Source organism: Sparus aurata, chromosome 1, assembly GCF_900880675.1.
Source record: "Sparus aurata chromosome 1, fSpaAur1.1, whole genome shotgun sequence".
Classification (NCBI taxonomy): Eukaryota; Metazoa; Chordata; class Actinopteri; order Spariformes; family Sparidae; genus Sparus; species Sparus aurata.
This window is the reverse complement of record NC_044187.1, coordinates 28,909,965-28,930,455: the sequence shown is the minus strand read 5'-3', so window position 1 is coordinate 28,930,455 and position 20,491 is coordinate 28,909,965. Positions and strand designations below refer to the sequence as shown.

The window sequence follows — 20,491 nt, the reverse complement described above, 5'->3', positions numbered from 1 at the left end:
TATACTTTAAAGATTCATAGTATTTTATTGTTTGTAGGCTATTTATTGTGCTGTATTACCAATCAGATAGTATTGTGGGCAGGATATTGTGTGAGAGGATGCTGCACCAGAACCATCATTTATTTTATTCATCAGAATCAGCAATCTGACAGAAATATTGCTGATACCGACAATCTGAAAAATACTGAATACTGGCCCTGAAAATCAGCCAGGCCGATAATCGGTCTACCCCTACTTACTGTTGTTGTTGCTGATGTTATTAGTAGCACTTGTGCTGTTCCTTTTGTGGCAAGTCAAAATGTGTGATATTTTATTCCTTTACTGTTATTTGTATCTCTAACATATGTGAATATGATTTTTTTGCACATATCAGCTGTTATTACAACAATAAGGAAAAGCGGCACTACAAGAAATGTTATGAAAAGGCTTTTCAATAGATAAGAAACCTTTTAAATTCACCAACAAACTCCAAATACTGTAGTATTTGTAAGAGTCCATATTAACAAAGAGAATATGTCCTGGTGAGGTAACACGTGGCCATTACACTGCCAGCTCGCTATACTGCGCAAAATTTGGTCTCAGCTTGAACGAAATAGAAAAGTCTGTGAATTTTTTTTCAGTAGATGCACTCTCTCCACGATATTTTCTTTTTCCATTTAAAATAAATGTGCGGGATGTCCTGTAGTTGCATCACCATGATAAACAAGATGACTTTAAGCACAGCCATAACCTGTGTAAGTAGTCCCAAACAGATTACTGCCCTAATTTTAGAAAAGAATGTAGTTATTGTAATAACGAAAATGAGTTATCATGAGTTATTATCTGAGACATCCTGCACAGATTCGGAAGACCACTTATCATAGAAACTCACTGTCATTACACATAGAGGATGTCTTATTCTGCTGCTGTCTGAATGAGTCCAGACTTTATGTCACTGTAAAACTTCACATTATTTCATTATCCAGTCATGCCTGAGTAATAAAACAATGTTGAAAATTATTTCTACATATAAGGATGGTTACACTTACCTCTGTAACAACTTCTGAAAACAGAAAGAAAGCTTTAAATCTGAATGTAGGATGGAACATTACTGTACTGCAGGGTAGTTATTTACCTATATAGCCTTCACATCTGGACCTTTTCTCCTCTTCTCTTTACAATATCCTTCAATATTATTGTGTTAAACACTGTTTTTACTGTTTTAATAAACATCTGGCCACATGTTCTCTTATACTGTCAAACACAAAAGGCCCACAGCACGGTGGTCTGTCCTCTGATTGGTCAGCAGTGGCGCAGGCGCACTCCACTGTCACTTCTCCCTGGAAGTTGATTGGTTCAGAGGGTCACGTGAGTCTACGCCCATTGGTGGAATTTCAGCTAAAAAAGCAGACAACCGCTGGCGCGCAATATTAAACATTTCGTTGCAGAGCAGTCTTTCCTGTGGGATTAAATTAGTAATTTATTTGTTTTTGTTTAACTATTTTTATTGTTTCTTTTAACTGTCACGTCATTCCATACAATGGACTGCCTGGACCTCCCAAGAACTCTTCCAAATTCGCCGAGGAAAGCTCGGGGACAGATTCAGGTTCGTGTCTGACTGTAGCTAACTTTATTGTTTTAATCAACGTTATAACGTTATCATGCTTTCGACTGACGAAGGTAAGTTAACTCGGGTGAAAAGGACATAGTCGTGGCTAACATTAGGTGTATTCAGTTGTTGTGTGTTGCTGACTTTCAGCCCTCTCTACTGATTTCCTCGGTCTGATAACAGCTCCTCTCCTCTTTGTTTGCAGGTCATTTTTGGACCGATGTTTTCAGGCAAAAGGTGAGTTATTCATTCTCAGACGTAAACACAACACGTATTTTGCAGATGTGAGTTGCTAGGGTTGTTCATTTTCAGTGACAACACTGTTGTCACAAATTCCGCCCAGACTTGAACATCCCGCCAAATTCGCTACATTGTTTACCCAGCTCATCTATATGAATCACCTTTTGTACAGTAAAGCGTGACTTAACTACTCAGTATACTTCTTAACTTCACACATCCTTGGAACATTTGACACTGGTTGCTCGTTATTATAAACATTGCACAGTATTCATTCCCTCTAGCTCAAGCTTATGGTGTAGCCTGCTGTATTGCCTGAGAATGTGAGAGGCACTGTCATGTCAGTGAAAACCTACACTTTCATTTACAAAATGCACATATGGGTTTAACTGATTTTAACTACATTATTGTCATCCACTTTGCAGCACTGAACTGATGCGAAGAGTGCGCCGTTTCCAAATAGCCCAGTACAACTGCTTGGTGGTCAAATATGCCAAGGACACACGTTATTCTGACTCAGGGATGGCCACACATGACAAGTAAGTCACCGGATTTCATTTACTTTTATAGTTTGATAAGTAACTTACATTTACAGAAATGAGTCTGTGTCTAGGGGTTTTATTAGGTAAGTAGAAAAGGAAGACCTTTGTAACTTTGTGCATTAGTTTTAATGTATGCACTACTAAGAGGAGCTTTTCCTACAATTACAGTTGCAACAAAGGGTGGAAAATGAACTGTCTAATTTGGCTGCTCATGCTAATTATAAAGGGTAGAATAGAGATGACAGGAGAATATAATGAAGCTGAGGCGGACAGCTGAAAAGATATCTTAAAGTACAGCATCAACCTCTTTAAAAGAGTCCATTTAGTCTGAATTGAATGAAGCATTAGAAGCACACTTAAGCCATCATACCTGCAGGAAAGATGACCTCTAGTGGCGAGATTTCTTTGTACATGTTGTGTTTCCTGTTGAGTATTTTTGTTTTCTGAATAAAGCAGGAAGTCATTTGCAAGGTATTTTTCAGACATTTTGAACATCAAAGGGCAGATCAAGTGAGGCAACAACACAATACACAGTTCCTCTATGAAAGTTAAGTTTTTCCGCCCTGTCCTGTCCATTCTTTAGATACACAATGGCAGCTGTTCCAGCCAATCGTCTGGGAGATGTGCAGTCACTTGCATTGCAAGCCTGTGTCATTGGAATTGATGAAGGACAGTTTGTAAGTATATACACAGTTTCCTCATTTTTGCCGTAAACTAATCACCAAATATATTTATAGACTGATACTGATAATTAAGTGTGAGCCATGTTTTAAGTGGGGAAAAATGGTACAATAAATCCTATTTACTGGTTTCTTCACTTCTATGATAGTAAACTAAAAATCATTGGGTTGTTGACAAAACAGGGCATTTTACAGTCTTATCTTTGGGCTTTTGGAAACTCCAAGTTTTTTAACCATTTTCTGACGTTTTATAGAACAAACGCCTAACATTAATCTGAAAACCAATCTGCTATTCACCTCCATGGAGACCAGAATGTCTCTGCTCTAGTCGGGGAATTCAGCGGGATGAATTCCTCTCTAACCAAATCTGTACCTCTTGTGTTGTAGTTTCCAGACACAGTGGAGTTTTGTGAGGAAATGGCCAATTTAGGGAAGACAGTCATTGTAGCAGCTTTGGATGGAACCTTCCAGCGAAAGGTGAGTATCCGTGTTTGTCTCATCATATCAGTGTGATGCTGGCAAATGCTCACAGTTCCTGTTGACAAACGCACATTGTGTGCATGCTGCAGGGGCAGATAGGGCACCACTGTGTGTAGACGCACAACAACATGTGCAAGACGAGAAATGCAATCTGCATGAGCAGCACAAGAACAGACAGCGCAGTGTGCTCCCTATTCCACCCTACAATGTGTCTGTTCTGTCCTTGTAATGTCATTATACCTCCATCCATTCAATGATACTGACTACTTTTCTGCTGTCTTTTGCATTCCTGTAGCCTTTCGGAAACATCCTGAACCTCGTCCCTCTAGCGGAGAGCGTGGTGAAGCTCAACGCCGTCTGCATGCAGTGTTACAAAGAAGCTGCCTACACCAAGAGGATAGGGGCAGAGAAGGAGGTGAGGAGGCAAACCTGAAAAAAGCCTTGAATAGGTTAACCCTCTCACATTGCCATTGTTTGTGTGAGAGGGTTTCACTAATAACATATTACAGTTTATATTATAACAAGATCATTTTAGTGTTTTTGTAATGATTGAGAAACTTATTGGGACTGGCCATATCACCAACTCCGTAGTGAAACACATTCCCCTTTTCCTGTGTAGTATTGTAGCAAGTATTGTTTGTCTGTGCCACAGGTGGAAGTGATCGGTGGAGCGGACAAGTATCAGGCGGTGTGTAGAAAATGTTATGGAGGTCTGGTGCAGGACAAAGAGAACAGCGCTCCTCTCAGAAATGAAACTCCACAACAATGTCTCACAGGAAAAGTTGCAGACCCCAGAGTTCCCAGGAAGCTTTTCTCCGCTCTTCACCTCTGAACACACAAATGGGACTTGTTGCAGAAGTTGGGTGGAGAGCAGAAATCCAGGCATTGAATTATTTTTTGTGTTTGGGTCCTTTTTTAAGCCTTTGTGTTTGGAATGTAATTGGCATGATGTTTTATTCTTAGGTTTAACTTGAGTAGCAGTGTCACATCATAACTGCAAAAATGAAAACCAATCAGTAACCTGGCAAGGCTTCACTGCATTATCAATCTGTGTATAACCATATCCAATGTAAGATTTTAATTTATTATGTTGATTAACAATGTATTGTCAGCCAGCTTTCATAATGGAAAGTTTGGCTTGTATTTTTCACTATGTAAAGCAGGTCAGTGGTGCTGAGATAAATGTATTGGCCTGATTTTGGTTATTTCTCAAAGACCTTCATAGAAACAGATGGGAATTCTCCTTTCCTCACACTTAAAAAAATAAATAAATAAACGATTTTACCTCAGTGCACTTACTGTGTGGTATGTAACCCAATGCCCTTGCATGCTACAGCAGACCAAAATAACCTGTTTAAATCCTGGCAGGCTCCAAGGCTGTGCGGTGAGGCTGGCAGGCTGGAATGGAAAAGTATATCCTGTGTACTATATAAAACCTGTACTTGGGGCTGACCAATTTATTGATATATCATCAAAATTTCAACGTGGCTACATTGTAATATTCAAAAAGCCTGATGACAAAGTACTGTAAAGCTGCAGGTACTTAACTACAAATCTTCTCAAGCTATAAAGATGATGACAAATGTCACATCGTGGTTCTCCTGTTTTTTGGTGAAACTGAAAATTGTGATGCAAAAAGGATCATTCCAGCTAATTGTGAATCATATCAAAGATATAATAACATCCAAAATACTTGCAATAGACTGCCCATATCATGCAGCCCTAGTTGTAACACTGCAGTACATGAATGCAACAATATACTCAAGAAGACTGAACATCCTGTGAATGATTTTATTCCATGAACAAAAGGTCTCAAGTAAATTGGTGTTGTGCTTCTGATGCCATGACATTAAATTATGGCATAAGACATAAGGGCAATGACACAGCTTGTCCAATAAGAACTTAGAAAAACAGATCAAGTCAACCAAAAGCGTACCGGTCTTAAAACATAAAACATTTCTTGGTAAACTCTGAACGCAAATAATTTTAGCCTCCTCTCATCTAATACATGGAGTTAGATGAAATACAAATTAATCTAACAAAACAGTGAATCAACTACGATTTCAAAGCGTGCTTCTGAATTCACATTCAGTCAACATAACATGTCAAAATGTAGGCTTATGCTCCCAAAATACTAAACTGGGACAGAGTAGGTGGAAAGGCACAATTTACTGACCAGTTGAGTCGTTCCAAGTTGGGTAATTACAGGCTGCTTTTTTTTACCATCAAAGACGGGCACTGATTTTAAATGTTCACTGAGGAGAACATTTAACTGATTTTCCAGACGATGAAAACAACTCTTGCACATAAACAAAACAGTCACTCAGGCACAGCAGAGAGGGATACTGTGATACACAGCTAGTCAGTGTAAATATAACTCCAGTGTTTAGTGATGGCACATTTTATTCACTTTCTAGCCCCCAGGAAACTTTAATGTATCTCCTTAAGGCAGAAATGAGAATCACCAGTGGTATACTTTCATATATTTGGCATCAGTGAGTTACTCATGTGTTTTCTTCTAAAGGACAAACATAATCTTGAATATGGCACCAGTAACATGTTTAATAAATATAACCACGTTCAGTTTCTGGTGTGTCATTAAATTATCTAAAGTTTGCTCACAACCCAGCAACAATCATCATCTGGCCCTCCAACAATTTTTGAGTGTCTTTTTAACAGCTAAAGATGGATCAGGAAGCAATCGAGGTGTTAAACTGACAAATGTATTATGGTGCCAGTGCCGCAGTGTTAAACAGTAGTCGTCTTAGGACAGGTGTTTGATTCTCACCATAGCAGACTGAGGTGATAATCCATCGACCCTCTGCAGCCTGCCTTCAGCAGTTTAGATAAAGGGACATTTAAACAGGAGATACACATCAGGGTTTAGAAAACTAAATGCCACCGAAACCTTGGAAGAAGTGTGCAGCCAAACTCTCCACAGGCTGAGGAGGCAGCATTGCTGCTGGTGGTTAATAAGTTACACTTCAGTATGATGACATTCTCGGTGGATAAACCTGCTCAATAAGTGCATAGTTATCTACATGCTCCTCCCTCCTGTCTATCTGAACATTAACAACGGGTTTAAAGGGCAACACACCTCGAAAGATTAGCAGACATTACCCATTTTTTCATTTGTTATATGGTCAGAGCAAGAAATTGAGAGTGTTTACGTTTTTTCAGACCAAGACATCTTGATTAGAATGGTCCTAAAACAGCTATTTGGCATGGGGGGGCACAGGTACGGAAGAGGATTAGGGCCACATGTGAATTTTTTTTTAGTTCTGACTTTAAAGTCAGAATTCTGAGAAAAAAGTCAGAATTCTGAGATTAAAGTCAGAATTCTGACTTCTAATCCTCTTCCGTACACAGGAGCTATTTTACTGTAGCACAAAACTTGCTAAATGATCTTTCATGGGTGACTTTATGGTTATATTGCTAACAAACTTAACTGCATACAGAGCCCACATTTTACAAGCAACAATTTGGCTTTATAGTGGTCTTCTCAGACATTACTCCCAGAAAATTACTTGTTAGTATAAAACTAAACTGTTTATAGGTCCTCAAGATAAATGCAGAAAAGGGGGGAAAGCCACAAAACCAAATAGGAAAAGAGAATTAGGCACATGCAACCATTAAAATGGCAGCTCTGCTAATTGAAATCTATGTACAAATGCACATTCTCAGGCTCCACCAGAGAGGAAAGATGAACACAAGAAGTGTTGGCTTCTTCCTCTCTGGTTGGAGCTCATAAGTATTCCTCATAACGTCACATAATGTGACCTTTGACCTCCTGGGTACATTCCAACTACCTCCCCCCTTTAGGATGAGCCCACTTGAGGTAAAAGTTGAGTCTTTACACACAGGTCTATTGTCAGATTACCCAATCCTCAGTGCTGATCTCAACACTCAGCCTGATTTCTTAAGATCTGACCACAGACCGTCTGACGTAAACTGGAGTGTCCCTCATGTCTAACATTGCAGCTGCACTGCTCAGGTTCACAAATGCAACAACACCTGCAAAATCAAAAGTAAAACCACATCAATATGATATAGCTCTGGGTCTGTGCAGTGCAACTATAATCAGTTAACCAACAAATGACCTGGAGCACCACCCTCCCTCTGTCTGTGTCCTCCCTTTGTCTCAGTAGTTCGGTGGCTGGTATTCTCCTTGCGGCTGGAGGTTTGAGGTGAAGGGAGGCTGCTGCATGTCGGGCACATTGCTGGGGTAGGTTGTGTAAGTGGTAGGGGTGTAGGTAGTGGGGTTGTAGGAGGTGGGGGCATAGGTTGGAGGGTAGGGGGTGTGGTGATCTGGTGGCGGCTCTGTGTAGGTTGGGATGGTGACTTCATTTACACCACGGCGGAAACGAGCCAGGGCAAAATAGGTCAGGATCCCCTACACAGTGAAATAAACATGTCCAGGTTATTACAGTTTCAGTAAATCACTTTGACACTTGATGCTACTGAGACTTGCAGAGACTTGAAGCTTGCATAGAGGAGGTATTCCATCACAATGACATTTCTTCTATCAATGCATTACATTATCACTACTTTATTGATGTGTAGTAAGGTAGTTAAATGCCGGTTTGTCTTGACAAGTCTTCCGAAAGGTGCATTCAAGTGTTGGTGGGGAGCTCCGACAAGTACAATTTAAAAGCCAGCTAAAAAATACCGTTACGCAAATCTGCTGTCAGAAAAATCCAGGTTAGAGGACAAGCAATATGCAAGTGTTTGGTGTATTGGTGGTGGTCTCACTCTCAAATGTCCGAGGTATCTACCAGTACTTGAACGCACCAACTTGGAGGACAAATATGTTAAAGGTGCAATATGTAAGAATTTTGGTTTAAAACATTAAGAAATTAACAAAAATTATCAACAGTGTGAAAAAATAACAGTTTGACATTATGTCGAAGACATCTTTGTATTATGTTGCAGATATATCTCTTTAAGTTAACATATTCTTCAGCTTGTCCGTGGCCAATTTGTTTCTCAGGAGGTTGTTGTCCGATAGTAAACAAGACCAACACTCAGCCAATATGGCCAAATGTTAACCAGCAACCTCATTAATTGAGTTTACTAGCCAACAGCGACTACAGTAAGCAGCAGTTAGCAGTTACTCTGGTCATATGCTGTCCTCTATTTGTTGGAGTATAAATCTGATAGATGTCCAATTCTTACATATCACACCTTCAAGCACATTTCAAGGAAGGAACAGTTTGAAATATTCTAACAAGATTTCTTGCCAAGAATTAGATGAGAAAATATATCCCATTCTCATGTCTCTGAGGAATATAAAGCTACAACGTACAGCTAGTTTGCTTAGCTCAGCTTAGTTTAGGGCGTAAAAACTGGAAACAAGGAGCAACAGCGGCCCAAAGGGAAGAAAATCTGCCTAGCAACACCTCAGAGGCTCACTAGTTTATGCTAATTTGCTTTTTTAATATGTGTATAAAAAAACAGCCCGTTTTAGAATACGGGAAGTGTCTGTGGCCAGCCTAAAAATAGTCTCAGACATAACCCGGAAAATATGGTCTTTATGCAAAGCTGATCTAATCATCACCTGGCATTAGATTCATATTCAGCAGACATAGAAGAAGTGATTGATCTTCTCATCTTTCTCTTGGCAAGAAAATACATTTTACCCTGGCTACTGCTGCTGACTGTATTCTGTATACAATCTGTAGCTAAAGTTAGCACAGCTAGACTTGCAGCTAGCTGGATTACCAGGGGAGCCCTAGCGAGCTGGTTAGCATGCTAACTTCAGTATATATCTCTTTAGCACACTACAAAGACGTCTTTGGTGTAATGTCAAAACTGTGATTTCCTCACATTCTGTTGAATGTTTTGGTTAATTTTTTAATGTTTTGAACTAAAATTCTTACATATTGTATCTTTAATACAGAAAAAGTACATAAGTCAATAGAAAAGTGTTGATATTCCTTTAAAAACGTGAAGCTGCCTTGGAAAACATTGGCAACGAAATTTAACCAGCTAACAATCATCTTTTTAGCATTCTCACTTTCTACAGCTCATTGCCAAAGGAAGAGGCTAAAATCTGAGCTGTTTTAAATGAAAAAAAGACAACAGCAGTCTTGCTCACCCAGGTGGCGATAGAGAAGAATGAGAAGGCCACAGTGGCGCGTGCAGCGTCCATGGGGACCCCTCTGATGTCATGAGTGCGACCCCACTGACTGGCCAACAGGCAAAAACACACAAACCACAGGAAGGTCCACGCCCCTGGAAAACATACAGACACAGGTGCACAAACACATCACACAGATATAAATGATTGTTCTCACTGTACGAAAACATATCAAAAGTGCTCAGCTGTAGCGCCCGATATGAGAAGTGAGTTCCTGTGAAAAACACACATCAACAGAAGATAGACGGGTCTCCTGTTGCCATCTGCTCAAATGACCACAAGCTGTTTTTCCAACCACTCCTTCTTTGTTTCCTTGAAGAATGGCCGACTGTGAACCGTGCCATGTACAGCTGATGAGGGTTTAATTTCATTTAAATCTGTGACGTCGTCCTCCCCTCCTCCACCCATCATCTACTGTGTGCAGTGATGAATAATAGATGTAATGTTATGGTAAACAGCCAGTGGTCTGTCCCACATTCTGTTAATAGTCCGAGGCTTTGTGTATGAAGGGCTTCACATTCAAATGGAGGAAACTGAAAGGGAGGGATTCAGAAGGAGCGAGAGCCACTCAGGGTACAATTACTGCCATAGTACAAATAAAAAAAATCCACTGCACTACTGCTAATTATCATCTGGCCTTATTCACCAGTTAATCGGTGGACACAAAGTCATTTGATGCATTGTTAATTGAGTCAAAGGAATACTGACTAGTGCCGCTTTAAAGCCCTTACAGCACAAACAAAAAATCACTTCAGTGCTCTTGCTCACCTGAGAATCCCAGGTCTGCCATGACAGCATACTTCCTTTCCTGCGCATTGCTCATGAAAGGCACGTAGACATCCAACACCAGGAAGCCCACACATGCCAGGAAGGCGATCACCCCGATTCCCACAGCATAATGGCATGCCGAGTCATTCTGGTTGAAGATGCACATTGCTTCAGAGCTGTGGGGAGAGTTGATGTATCCCTCTGTTGTGATGCAGGCGAACACCACCAAGGCAAATATCTACATTTGAAACAGGAGAGAAGAAGGTGGCCTTCAGTGGTTTGCAAAGACACGAGAGGAGACTGTCAGGCTAAAGGAACAAGCCCCCGGCTTTTTAGGTTTACCTATTAACTTGACATTGCATACTTCACATGAACTGCTAAAAGGTTTGAGACAGATTTCCGACCTCATGAAGGTGCAGTGTGAAAATCTACTAGCAGAGACTTAGAAACATGTGAGTAACCTCATAATGTCTTGTGCAAATGAACTTAAAGGTGCAGTATGTAAGAGTTTTGGAATGTGAATTAACAGCAATTTTAATGCTATGACAAAAGGAGATTGTAGGTAGCGATCATTAATGTGGATATAATGACTGAGTTTGTAAAGGCAAGAAGAAAAACAGTTTGGTAAATCCAAAAAAAGGACATCATTTTACTGTAATAAAGACTTTAAAACCAGGAAAAGACAACACTTACGCCATATCAGGATATAACAATATCCAAAATCTAATCTATGCAGTCTCATATCCAGAAAACAATATAATATCAATATATTGCCAAGTCATACTGACAACTTTCAGCCATCCAGTCTTTGCTAAATACCCTCAGGCTTAGCTGGTGTCTACTAAAAAACAACCAATGCACAGGAAAAAAATGTAATCATCAAAATAAAATGATGTGACATAACACATTTCACAAGCACCTGTATCCATTTCACACAACTGGACTGAAACATGTGATCATGACATCATGCTGTGTCATCACAAACTGTTTCTTTTTCCCATTGCTGAGTCTTGCAACATCCCCGAGCTCTCCTGCTCATGTTGTGTTTACAAAGTGAAGAGCACGAACTAACTGCTGCCTGGTCCCTCTGACTGTCCCGTGGTCTGTTGCTGTCTGCTCTGGTTACCCACCTAACCATGTGACCTACTTATGAGTGCAGCTGCCTGCCATGTGACCCCAGAGATGCCACCGACTCCCTAACAACGCTCATAATGAGATCTGGGCGGAGGAGAGAGAGGGACTGTTTGACGGGTAGGGAAGTGGGATGAAGTGAGAGGGCACAGAGGGAAATAGGCCACGATCCTGCTGACTGGGTGAGACAGAAAAGTACCGAAAATTACAGAGGACGGAGACATAGGGAAGTGAATATGAGAAATAATGAAAACACAAGACAAAAGACAGTTTATCGAACAGATGGAAGTTTCTGAAGTGTTTGTTGTGTTGACTGACAGATGTCAGAAACATACCCACATGTCCCATATGTACAAACAGTATGTTTTTCATACTGTACGTAAATATTTTGAGCTTGCTGCTGATTATGTCGCATGGATATACTGGAGATATGATGTTTCAGTCCAGTATTTAGTCAGGACCTCAAAGAATATGAAATGGTTTAAAAAAAATAAATAAATCATATTTAAATGATTCAATAGCTTTCAAGCCTTTCCTTGGTCTGGGAGCAGCTGTGGTGCATTGTGGGATTTGCAGGCAGGGTTACAGAGGCAACAATCCTCCCTTGTTCCATATGTGCTGGCTCACTGAAGTGAGATTAAAATCACCAGAGATAGACGGTGATCTGGCCAATGTGACTATGAGAAGACGTGAACACAGCTGCACTGAGTGTGTTTGTGTGTGTGTGTGTTTGTATGTGTGTGTGTGTGTGTGTGTGTGTGTGTGTGTGTGTGTGTGTGTGAGGGAGATCAGTAGCACACATTCACCAAGAGTAAACGCGAGAGGTATCACCTTACCTGCCCATCAGCCCCTGTTTACCAGTGACACACACACCCACACACACACACACACATAATCCCTCTCACACACAGTTTCCCAAACACATGTACGTAAACACTCCAAGCAGTCGAGGCAACCGAGGGCACATTCTGTCCTCGGAGCTCATCCACCCCGTACAGGTAAAGAAGCTGCGTGTTTTGTCGCAGAGGCTTTACAAATAGTCAACCACAGTCTCTGTGATCAAAGATGTGCATCTGTAAGGAGAAAACACCACTCACAGCAAATAAAACTCAGTCCGGTCCGATTTTAGTCAGACTAAGGTGTGTACATGCATCTTAAAAATCCGACCATAGTCGGACTAACACAGTAATTCGGTTTTCTTGAGTGTCATGTAAACGCACTGACTGTTAGGTGCCAACCTTATCACGAGGAAAGATAAAGGAGTTGGACTCTTCAGTCTCTGTTCTCTCAATCACCCAGTGTCAGACAACAATGGCATTATGGTAACCTGTCTGGTTGAGGCTCAGTTTGGACTTTCCAGATCAGTGTGCAAACCACAAAATCAAAACCATGCATTAGATTTGCCTAGCGACAGGTGATCAGCAGTGTACTTCCCATAACTTTCCCTGATTCATGAATTCCCCTACAAATACCCTTAAGCCTATTTATCACTTCTTTAAATTAAATACTATTAGTATTATTGTCTTAAACATTATAGAAGCAGGTGATCTCTTAAAATCTGACTTTACATGAATATAGTCCTCCTGTCTGTTGAGCACAGAACCGGTGGTACAGACTACACATTAAAGGGGCATTATGTAGTTTTGGTAAAGAAATTCAGACTCAAAATATTCATTCATTATTTTACAATAATGATATGGCGATAATCTCAACTCAGAAAGAAAAATGTCATTACTAAATAAACAAGGCATCTTTTAGTAGAATAAGGTCCCCAGGACACAAAGGTGGCTGGGTCCGCCAAATATGAACAAAGTAAAATAGTATAAAAACCGTGTTGTCCTTTAAAGACAGTCTGTTAATTAATTTAATTTGCTCATTAAAATAAATCATTGAAGATTGTTCTCTTCTGATTAAAACTTCACAGAGCACCTTTAACATGACCACACGTCCCACATACAGTTTTGCTTTAAGTTCGTCTGACAGTTTTCGGTCTTTTGTCCTCCAACAACAGCAGTGTTGACCTGTGCTGTCGCCGACTTGCTGTCATGCACCAGCTGCTTGCAACATGACGCCCCGCGGAGACGCAGCACATAGTAGGCTGTTGTTCTGGCCCACACACTTTAAAAATATATAATTTCGCCGCTCCACGGAGCCGCTTTACGCGCCCCGGCCCCGACGCACCTGCTCGCAGACCACGTTGGACGTTATTTCTGAACCTTTGAACGAGATCGCAAAACCCACACTCGCTCCACTCACCCAGCTGAGCAGGCGCACGATGGTTTGAGGCTGTCGGACAAACTTGGAGAAGTCGAAACCTCCTCCTGCGAGTGAAGCCCCGTACGCACTTGCACCGCCCGTCTCCTCCATATCTCTCCCGGTCCAGCCGATTCCTCCGGAGATCTCCGCGTGGTTCTGAACTAACCTGAGGGGACAGCCTACCAGCTTTAACTAAACTAAACCTGAACTACCGTCCGCCCCCGCCGTGCTTCTGCTCCACTTGACGAAGACGAAAGCGCAGAGCCACCCAGAGGAGCTGCGCAGGCGGCTGCGCGTCACAGGGGCGGAGCTGTTCGGATCCAGGAAAGATGATCATGTGCGACTCTTCTCATCACTTTTACCGCCACACACACTCAAGAGATAGATAATCTAATTGTTCACACTGACAGCAGAGAGCATCAGAAGCAGATGTTTATTAAACTACAACAACATGTGTTTACAAAGCAAACGGTCTGAGCCATCAGGGCTCCTCAGCGGGCTCATCCTCCAACGTCTTCTTCTCTTCCTCAATCTGGGGCCATTCGTCCACAGAGACAAGAGATGCCTGAGGAGAGGACAGACCGATGAGCGGGACAGTTGGACTGCTTGCGTGCTCAAATAAGTGATTCAATCATTTCACTCAGTTATATTATTCATATTTAGTTGTATGATATTGATGAGGCGAGATGTCCGGAGAGCCCAAAGGATACTTAAAGACAGCACCCAGCCCAGCCACTGTCTGTTCACCCTGCTGCCATCTGGCAAGAGATACAGAAGTATCTGCTGTCATACCACCAGACTACAGAGCAGCTTCATTCCCAACACTGTGAGACTCCTGAACTCATCCTCCACATCTGGCGCTATAACATAGTTTGTTTCTTTCTCTTTGTGTGATTTGGCTAAAAAGGACTCCAACTCAGTTTTGTTTTGTAACCCTGTTAAAGTGATACTATGTAGTTTGTTTGTTTTTTTTCCCATAACTGAATAATGAAGCTGTTCTCAGAGGAAAATAGGTTAAGGACACTGTTTGAAGTTAGAAAGGTGGCAGATATAAACAAATTAAAACCATATGAAACTATGTTTGAGAGTTTGTTTGTTTGTTTAGGTTGTTAAAATCTCTCAGTGAGGCCTTTCTCTTAAGGTTAAAATGTCATCCCCAAAACTACGTAGTGCACCTTTAATGATAAATAAATGACCTTGCATCCTTATTTGATTATCTCACCTGGTCCACTTCACCCCCTCTGGCAGCATTCACCACATCAGCATCCTCATTGTAATGAGACAAATCCTGTAGGGAGAGACACCTGAGCAGCTCACACAACGTGCTACGATGAAAACGGGTCAGTCTTTTAATAATGGAGATACTTTACATGAATATTGACTGACCAGCTTGCCATAATACGCAGGCGTTATTCTCTCCATCTCGAAGTCCGACCTGAGAGAAGAAAAAAGGCGGTTGGCACTTAAACAGTCTCAAGAGAGGCAATGTTTATTAGAAGTGCAGCTGTAAAGATTCATAAAAATCTACAGGATAAAGGCCTGACTACACACAGTGCTGTTCACAGTGAGATTTAGCTTTCAACAACCTGAGGGGAGAGTGCACACGTTACAATTACACTCTAATTAAACATGATGGAGCTTTCTTTTTTACTCATCACATTTAAATTAGTCTTTGACTTCAGGCAGATGACACGAAAAAATGTCAATACATTTTGTCCACAAGTATTAAAAGCCTGGGCGTTCAGCATTTAAAAGCACCCAGAACATCACTGGTGCCATCTACGGAGCATCAGTGATTTCGGTGAAGTGAGACGTCTGCACAGAGCCCAAAGGACACTAAAAGACAACACCCACACCCTGCTGCCCTCTGACGAAACATACAGAAGTATCTGCTGTTGTACCACCAGACCACAGAGCTCTCTCAGACTGTGAGACTCCTGAGCTCATCCTCCACACTCCATCATGAATATTTCATTTTTTTGTCTTGATTATCATTGATTAATTAGCCCGTGTAGTTTTAAAACATAGTGCATATACCTTTGTAAAATGACAACTGAACTTTCATTATATTGTCTTGTGTTGCATAATGGCATTAAATGAATCTTCAGTCTATTCACTTAAAACATTATTAAACAAATGGAATGTGAAAGAAATGTAAAAATATGGACAGGCTGTATTTTCTTTCCCCACATTCACACGTTTGACTGCTCACTGAGAGGACAGTGCTATGAGCGAACAACCTGCACTTCACGATAATTCAAATTTAGCCAAGTTTGGCATCTGCTGTCATCATTCATCATCTTTATGGTAATATGGTACTGGCTTACTGACTGTAAGCTGCATCAGAGTCTGTTTCAGTTCCTTTGTCAAGAGAGGTTTTATATATACGTGACCTGCTCGTCCAGTAGGTCAAATCCATCTGACGCATAACCACATTCCAGCTCAAAACCTTCACATGTTGTTTCCCTTCTCTCCACATTTACTGTCAGTCGACAATGTCAAGCTGTCTTATAGAGACAAAAATGCTCATAACTAAGACACATGTTCAGATTTTACCCTAGATGTCCTCCCAGCTGACTGAGTGTTAACTGTCAACATGAGTCCTTATCTTTAGCTATAACATAAATGGAGATCATTTCTGTTGCCAGGTGTAATGTAAAGCACAGTATATCACTACTATTTTAATTTGAGTGTGACCATAGATAAAAAGGATTATCTAGAATTGGCCGTATTTCCATTTAACTTTGTCACATATCATCTGCCATTATTTCATTGAATTGCATCATGGTGGAATTACAGCCATTGTGCCATTCTTCCTCAGTAGAAGAAAAAAAAAGAAGAAATGACTGGGGGAGGATCAAGCAGCTCTGTTCTCTCTACAGGGGGAAGTAGTAGCTTCATGTGGAACATCATCATCATTTTTCAGGGTATCAGCATTAAAAAGAAAAATTGACTCACAGAGACTTCTCTCCATAATGTCTTCTCCCTGAAAGAAGAGTGAAAACATTTATTCATAGTAGAGCAAGTGATGAGGAGGTAGCCGCACCAGATAAACGACAGGACTCTGAAATTATGGAAACATTTGCTTTGTTTCCACAAGCATGGAACCAGTTTCCATCCTGGTTAACACACCTTATTTTGTGCCTTTCAACCAAAAATAAATTAGTTTAGAAACACCAAGGTTGGAGCCAAAACTAGCAGATTCTTTCTAGACCTGAAGTGGGCGAGACATATTCAACAGGTGATTGTGCACTGTTCAATGCCCACCATTGGTGAGGCGTCCTTGATTATACAATGCTCCCACTCAAAACTGGTGAAAATGCGGGCAGGTACGTGAGATAGTATCAACGTTCCAAGAATCTTCATATTTTACCAGTTCAAGATCAAACGCTGCTTTGGCGGAAAAGGGGTAAACATGAACTCAGGAACTCACTGAACACCACTCCAATCCCACAACAAACGGAGACCAAGAGAATCAGGAAGGTGAAGCTTCCAAAGACAACTGCCACCACCCAGACGGGAAGACGATTCAGCCCTGGGGGAGCAGGAAGAGAAAGAAGAGATTAAACCAGCTGTCACTTGTCATGATGATGTTTGACTTACATCATAAAAAAATGGATCAACTGTACTGTGTTTGTCCAAATATAGTCTTCTGCTGCTTATGGCAGTGGTGTTGTCGAAGCTGTCTGACACTTCACAGTGGTACGTCCCGGCGCTGCTGTCCCCTACTGACAGCATCAGCATAGCCAGTTCTGGATGCTGGTGGTGCACATAGTAGAAGCTTCCTCTGTCATGTAGAAGGGTTCCGTTGAGGAACCACTGGTACCGTGCATGAGTTCCCTTTGCCGCCTCGCAGTAGATAGTTATGCTGATCACAGCATAGTTTTCACCACTGTCGTAGGTGTAACGCATTGTCACAGGCCCACCAACCGGTACTGTTGGAGACATTATGGATTGAAAAGAGACACTGTGGATAAACACTGAAAAGACTTCTTGTGTTTCATGGTGTAATGTCAGCAGTTTTTAAACCTTCAACATACCAACTTCCAGGGGAATCTTTTCACCGTATACGACCCAGTCTCCATTTCTTGCCTGGCACTGAAGAAATCCCAAGTCCTGGCCCAAAACCAGCGGAACCTTAAATGTGGCGAATCGCTCTTCAGTCATCACACTGGCAATGAATTCTGTGCTGTTGTAAAGTGAAAAGGTGACAGGTGGTGTCCCTCTAGTTGACCGACAGCTGACCACAGCAAAATAGTTGTGGATATCCTCCTTTAACACGCTGAAGGAGATGTCAGGTTCTGACACCAAGTCTGAGGGAACAAGATGGAAAAAGGTGTTATTTTCTTCAAAGAAAACCGCATCAAAGCTGTAAAAACCAGAGAGTTCATTCACAACAGATGACAGCAAACCTTTGACTGTGATTACAACTTCAGTGCTGTTGACGGTGAAGAAGTCTGTTTGGTTGAAGCTGTTGGAGGCGACACACCTGTAGGAGCCGCTGTCCTGGGAAGTTGTTCTGAGGGGTGACACGGATAAACATTTAAGTGACTCCTTTGACTTTGGCTTTTTTTGGATAGATTTATTGATTTTGAGATCTTTGTAGATTTCTGTCTACAGACAAGATAGCACAGAATGTAAAAATCTCCATTACCCACAGCACAGACTGGTCAACATAACCAAATAACTCGTTGAACTGCTGAAAACACCACAGCAAGCAGCTGGCAACCACACAGTAATGCAGTAACAGCCCACCAGAGACCATGTGATTCCACTGACCTGTTGATCAAGAGACGGTCATCGTGGAGAAGAGACTGAGACACAAGCCGACCATTCAGGAGCCACTTGTAGGAGACGTGATTTCCAGCTTTGAGTTTACAGCGGAGCTCCAGCCTGTTCCCCTCAAATAAATTCACCAGACCCGAGCAGACCTCAATCTCTGCGCCTTCCACTGGTTCTGCAGGACAGTCACAGCAACAGACTGAGATCCTGGTCTTACTTGGGAACAACAATAAATCTTATTGCATGAAGAATCTTGTTAGGGAAGTTAAGGAAGTTAGTCATTCCTTTTCTCAGGTACAAGTGACCATGCCCATTAACTAAACAGCACTTTGCTGATTGCTGTAAAATAAGGTTCCTCAAGATTATACATTTAATGACTTTTGGGAACTCCTGTAATTTTTGGCTGATGATCCATTCCCCTCAACCTCAGCTGAACTTAGCAAACGTAAGTATGCTATACTTGCTAAATATCAGCATGTTAGCACTGTTATTGTGAGCATGTTTGTACGCTGTTGATAGTGTAGAACCTCTTTGACCGTTGCTGCTTCATCAACAAATTACATTGATATGTTACCACTGTGTTACTGATGTTAGTTGTAGGACAACTTTGCGTAACATCACCTAATTTCACTGTATGGAATATGGTCACCTGTATTTCAGGAGAGCAAAATGGCAGTTTTAAGTAGAATTTTTTTGGGGGGGGTTTTTGGTCAACGAGGCATGCTTACACAGAGGCCATTGCCCACCTGGTGCGAAAAATGCTGCGAAATTGCTGTCTTAGATGACCCTGGTAGATAAAACATGATAAAGTGCCCTTTTAGGTGCCCATGGTTAAGTGACATCTAAAGTGAATTGGTTTCGACTTTTTTTCACCTCTGCCCCTCAAACATCCACCACAGTCCACCACTGCATACTGTCATAAAACAATATCCACATACAGAAACATACCCTTTGAGAAATGTGTTTCTTTTTGTTTTGAGCCTTTTTCAAACATACATGCCCACTACGGTCAATGCTGCTGTTACAGGGAAGACATGTGCATAAAATATGTGGGCTTTATATTTGTCGGAACAAAAAGACTCACCAATAACCTTCAGGTAGTGTATGTTGCTGACAGTGGGCTCTATGAGAGAGTTGTTCTGCGCACTGGCCACACACACCAGGTTGCCCTCATGAAAATGTCGGACATACAGGGGTAAGGTGGCCTCCTTCCCCTTCAGGGAGGTGTATTCAGCAAACATCCTGCTACGGTCAACCTCCCTGGAAAAGGTTGGCAATTACAGGGATTTTCTATCATTACTTTAACTCTTAAAACAGTGTTTAGATTAAGTGTGAACAATTACCCACCTGAATAGCTGCAGCAAGATTGTTTCATTCTCTGGGAAGGTGAGCAGTTCACAATTCATTTCCACAGCGGTTTTCACCAAAGCCTCTGAAGGGCCAAACAGTCGTGGAAGACCCAGAGATGCCTGACCTATCAAAAATATCAAACAACACAGCACGAACACAAATCATTAGCAACAAATGTGCATTCATTCACTGTACACGCACTAACACAGGTGAACAACACAACTGACTTACTGCTCGCCCTACTACAGTAGCACAACCCTGTAGAGAGGAAACATAAATAAATAGTTTACTAGAGTGCAAGAGTTTCAAAATTGTGAAAATACTGCAGCGGCGACTGTGTTGATAAACTTACCCAGTACGATCACAAAGAGGGACGCAAACATTCTTGAAGAGAACTTGTTGCCTCTCATACAAATGTAATCACATTAGACGTGGTAAAGCAGACCGTTTGACCGTTTTCACTGCGCACACACAAACACACACACACAGACACACACACACACAGACACAGACACAGACACACACACACACACACACA

The 20,491-nt window shown here is 41.5% G+C and overlaps 3 protein-coding genes across 4 annotated transcripts; 1 reads left to right on the top strand and 2 right to left on the bottom strand.

The window, feature by feature from the left end:
- The first annotated feature begins 1,327 nt into the window (after positions 1-1,327).
- tk1 (thymidine kinase 1, soluble) lies at positions 1,328-4,821 on the top strand. The gene is made up of 7 exons (XM_030417562.1): positions 1,328-1,585; positions 1,794-1,825; positions 2,251-2,364; positions 2,951-3,044; positions 3,435-3,524; positions 3,823-3,942; positions 4,180-4,821. Exons 1-7 carry the CDS (start codon positions 1,520-1,522, stop codon positions 4,357-4,359), a joined length of 696 nt encoding a protein of 231 aa, XP_030273422.1. The 5' UTR covers positions 1,328-1,519; the 3' UTR covers positions 4,360-4,821.
- Positions 4,822-5,298: 477 nt separating this feature from the next.
- On the bottom strand, positions 5,299-14,093 carry syngr2b (synaptogyrin 2b). The gene is made up of 4 exons (XM_030417550.1): positions 13,822-14,093; positions 10,435-10,672; positions 9,625-9,761; positions 5,299-7,920 (listed from the first exon to the last, which is right to left on the bottom strand). The coding sequence occupies exons 1-4, from the start codon at positions 13,930-13,932 to the stop codon at positions 7,669-7,671; spliced, it is 738 nt and encodes a 245-aa protein (XP_030273410.1). The 5' UTR covers positions 13,933-14,093; the 3' UTR covers positions 5,299-7,668.
- Positions 14,094-14,235: 142 nt separating this feature from the next.
- LOC115581931 (Fc receptor-like protein 3) lies at positions 14,236-20,485 on the bottom strand. Of its 2 annotated transcripts, none has more exons than XM_030417532.1 (13): positions 20,306-20,485; positions 20,185-20,211; positions 19,951-20,077; positions 19,688-19,863; positions 18,601-18,778; positions 18,234-18,340; positions 17,862-18,134; positions 17,451-17,756; positions 17,255-17,356; positions 16,780-16,807; positions 15,208-15,256; positions 15,044-15,109; positions 14,236-14,386 (listed from the first exon to the last, which is right to left on the bottom strand). In XM_030417532.1, exons 1-13 carry the CDS (start codon positions 20,361-20,363, stop codon positions 14,303-14,305), a joined length of 1,581 nt encoding a protein of 526 aa, XP_030273392.1. In that variant the 5' UTR covers positions 20,364-20,485; the 3' UTR covers positions 14,236-14,302. The 2 variants fall into 2 exon arrangements, with proteins under 2 accessions (XP_030273392.1, XP_030273400.1); XM_030417540.1 differs by having other exon boundaries at positions 14,324-14,579.
- Positions 20,486-20,491: the final 6 nt, after the last annotated feature.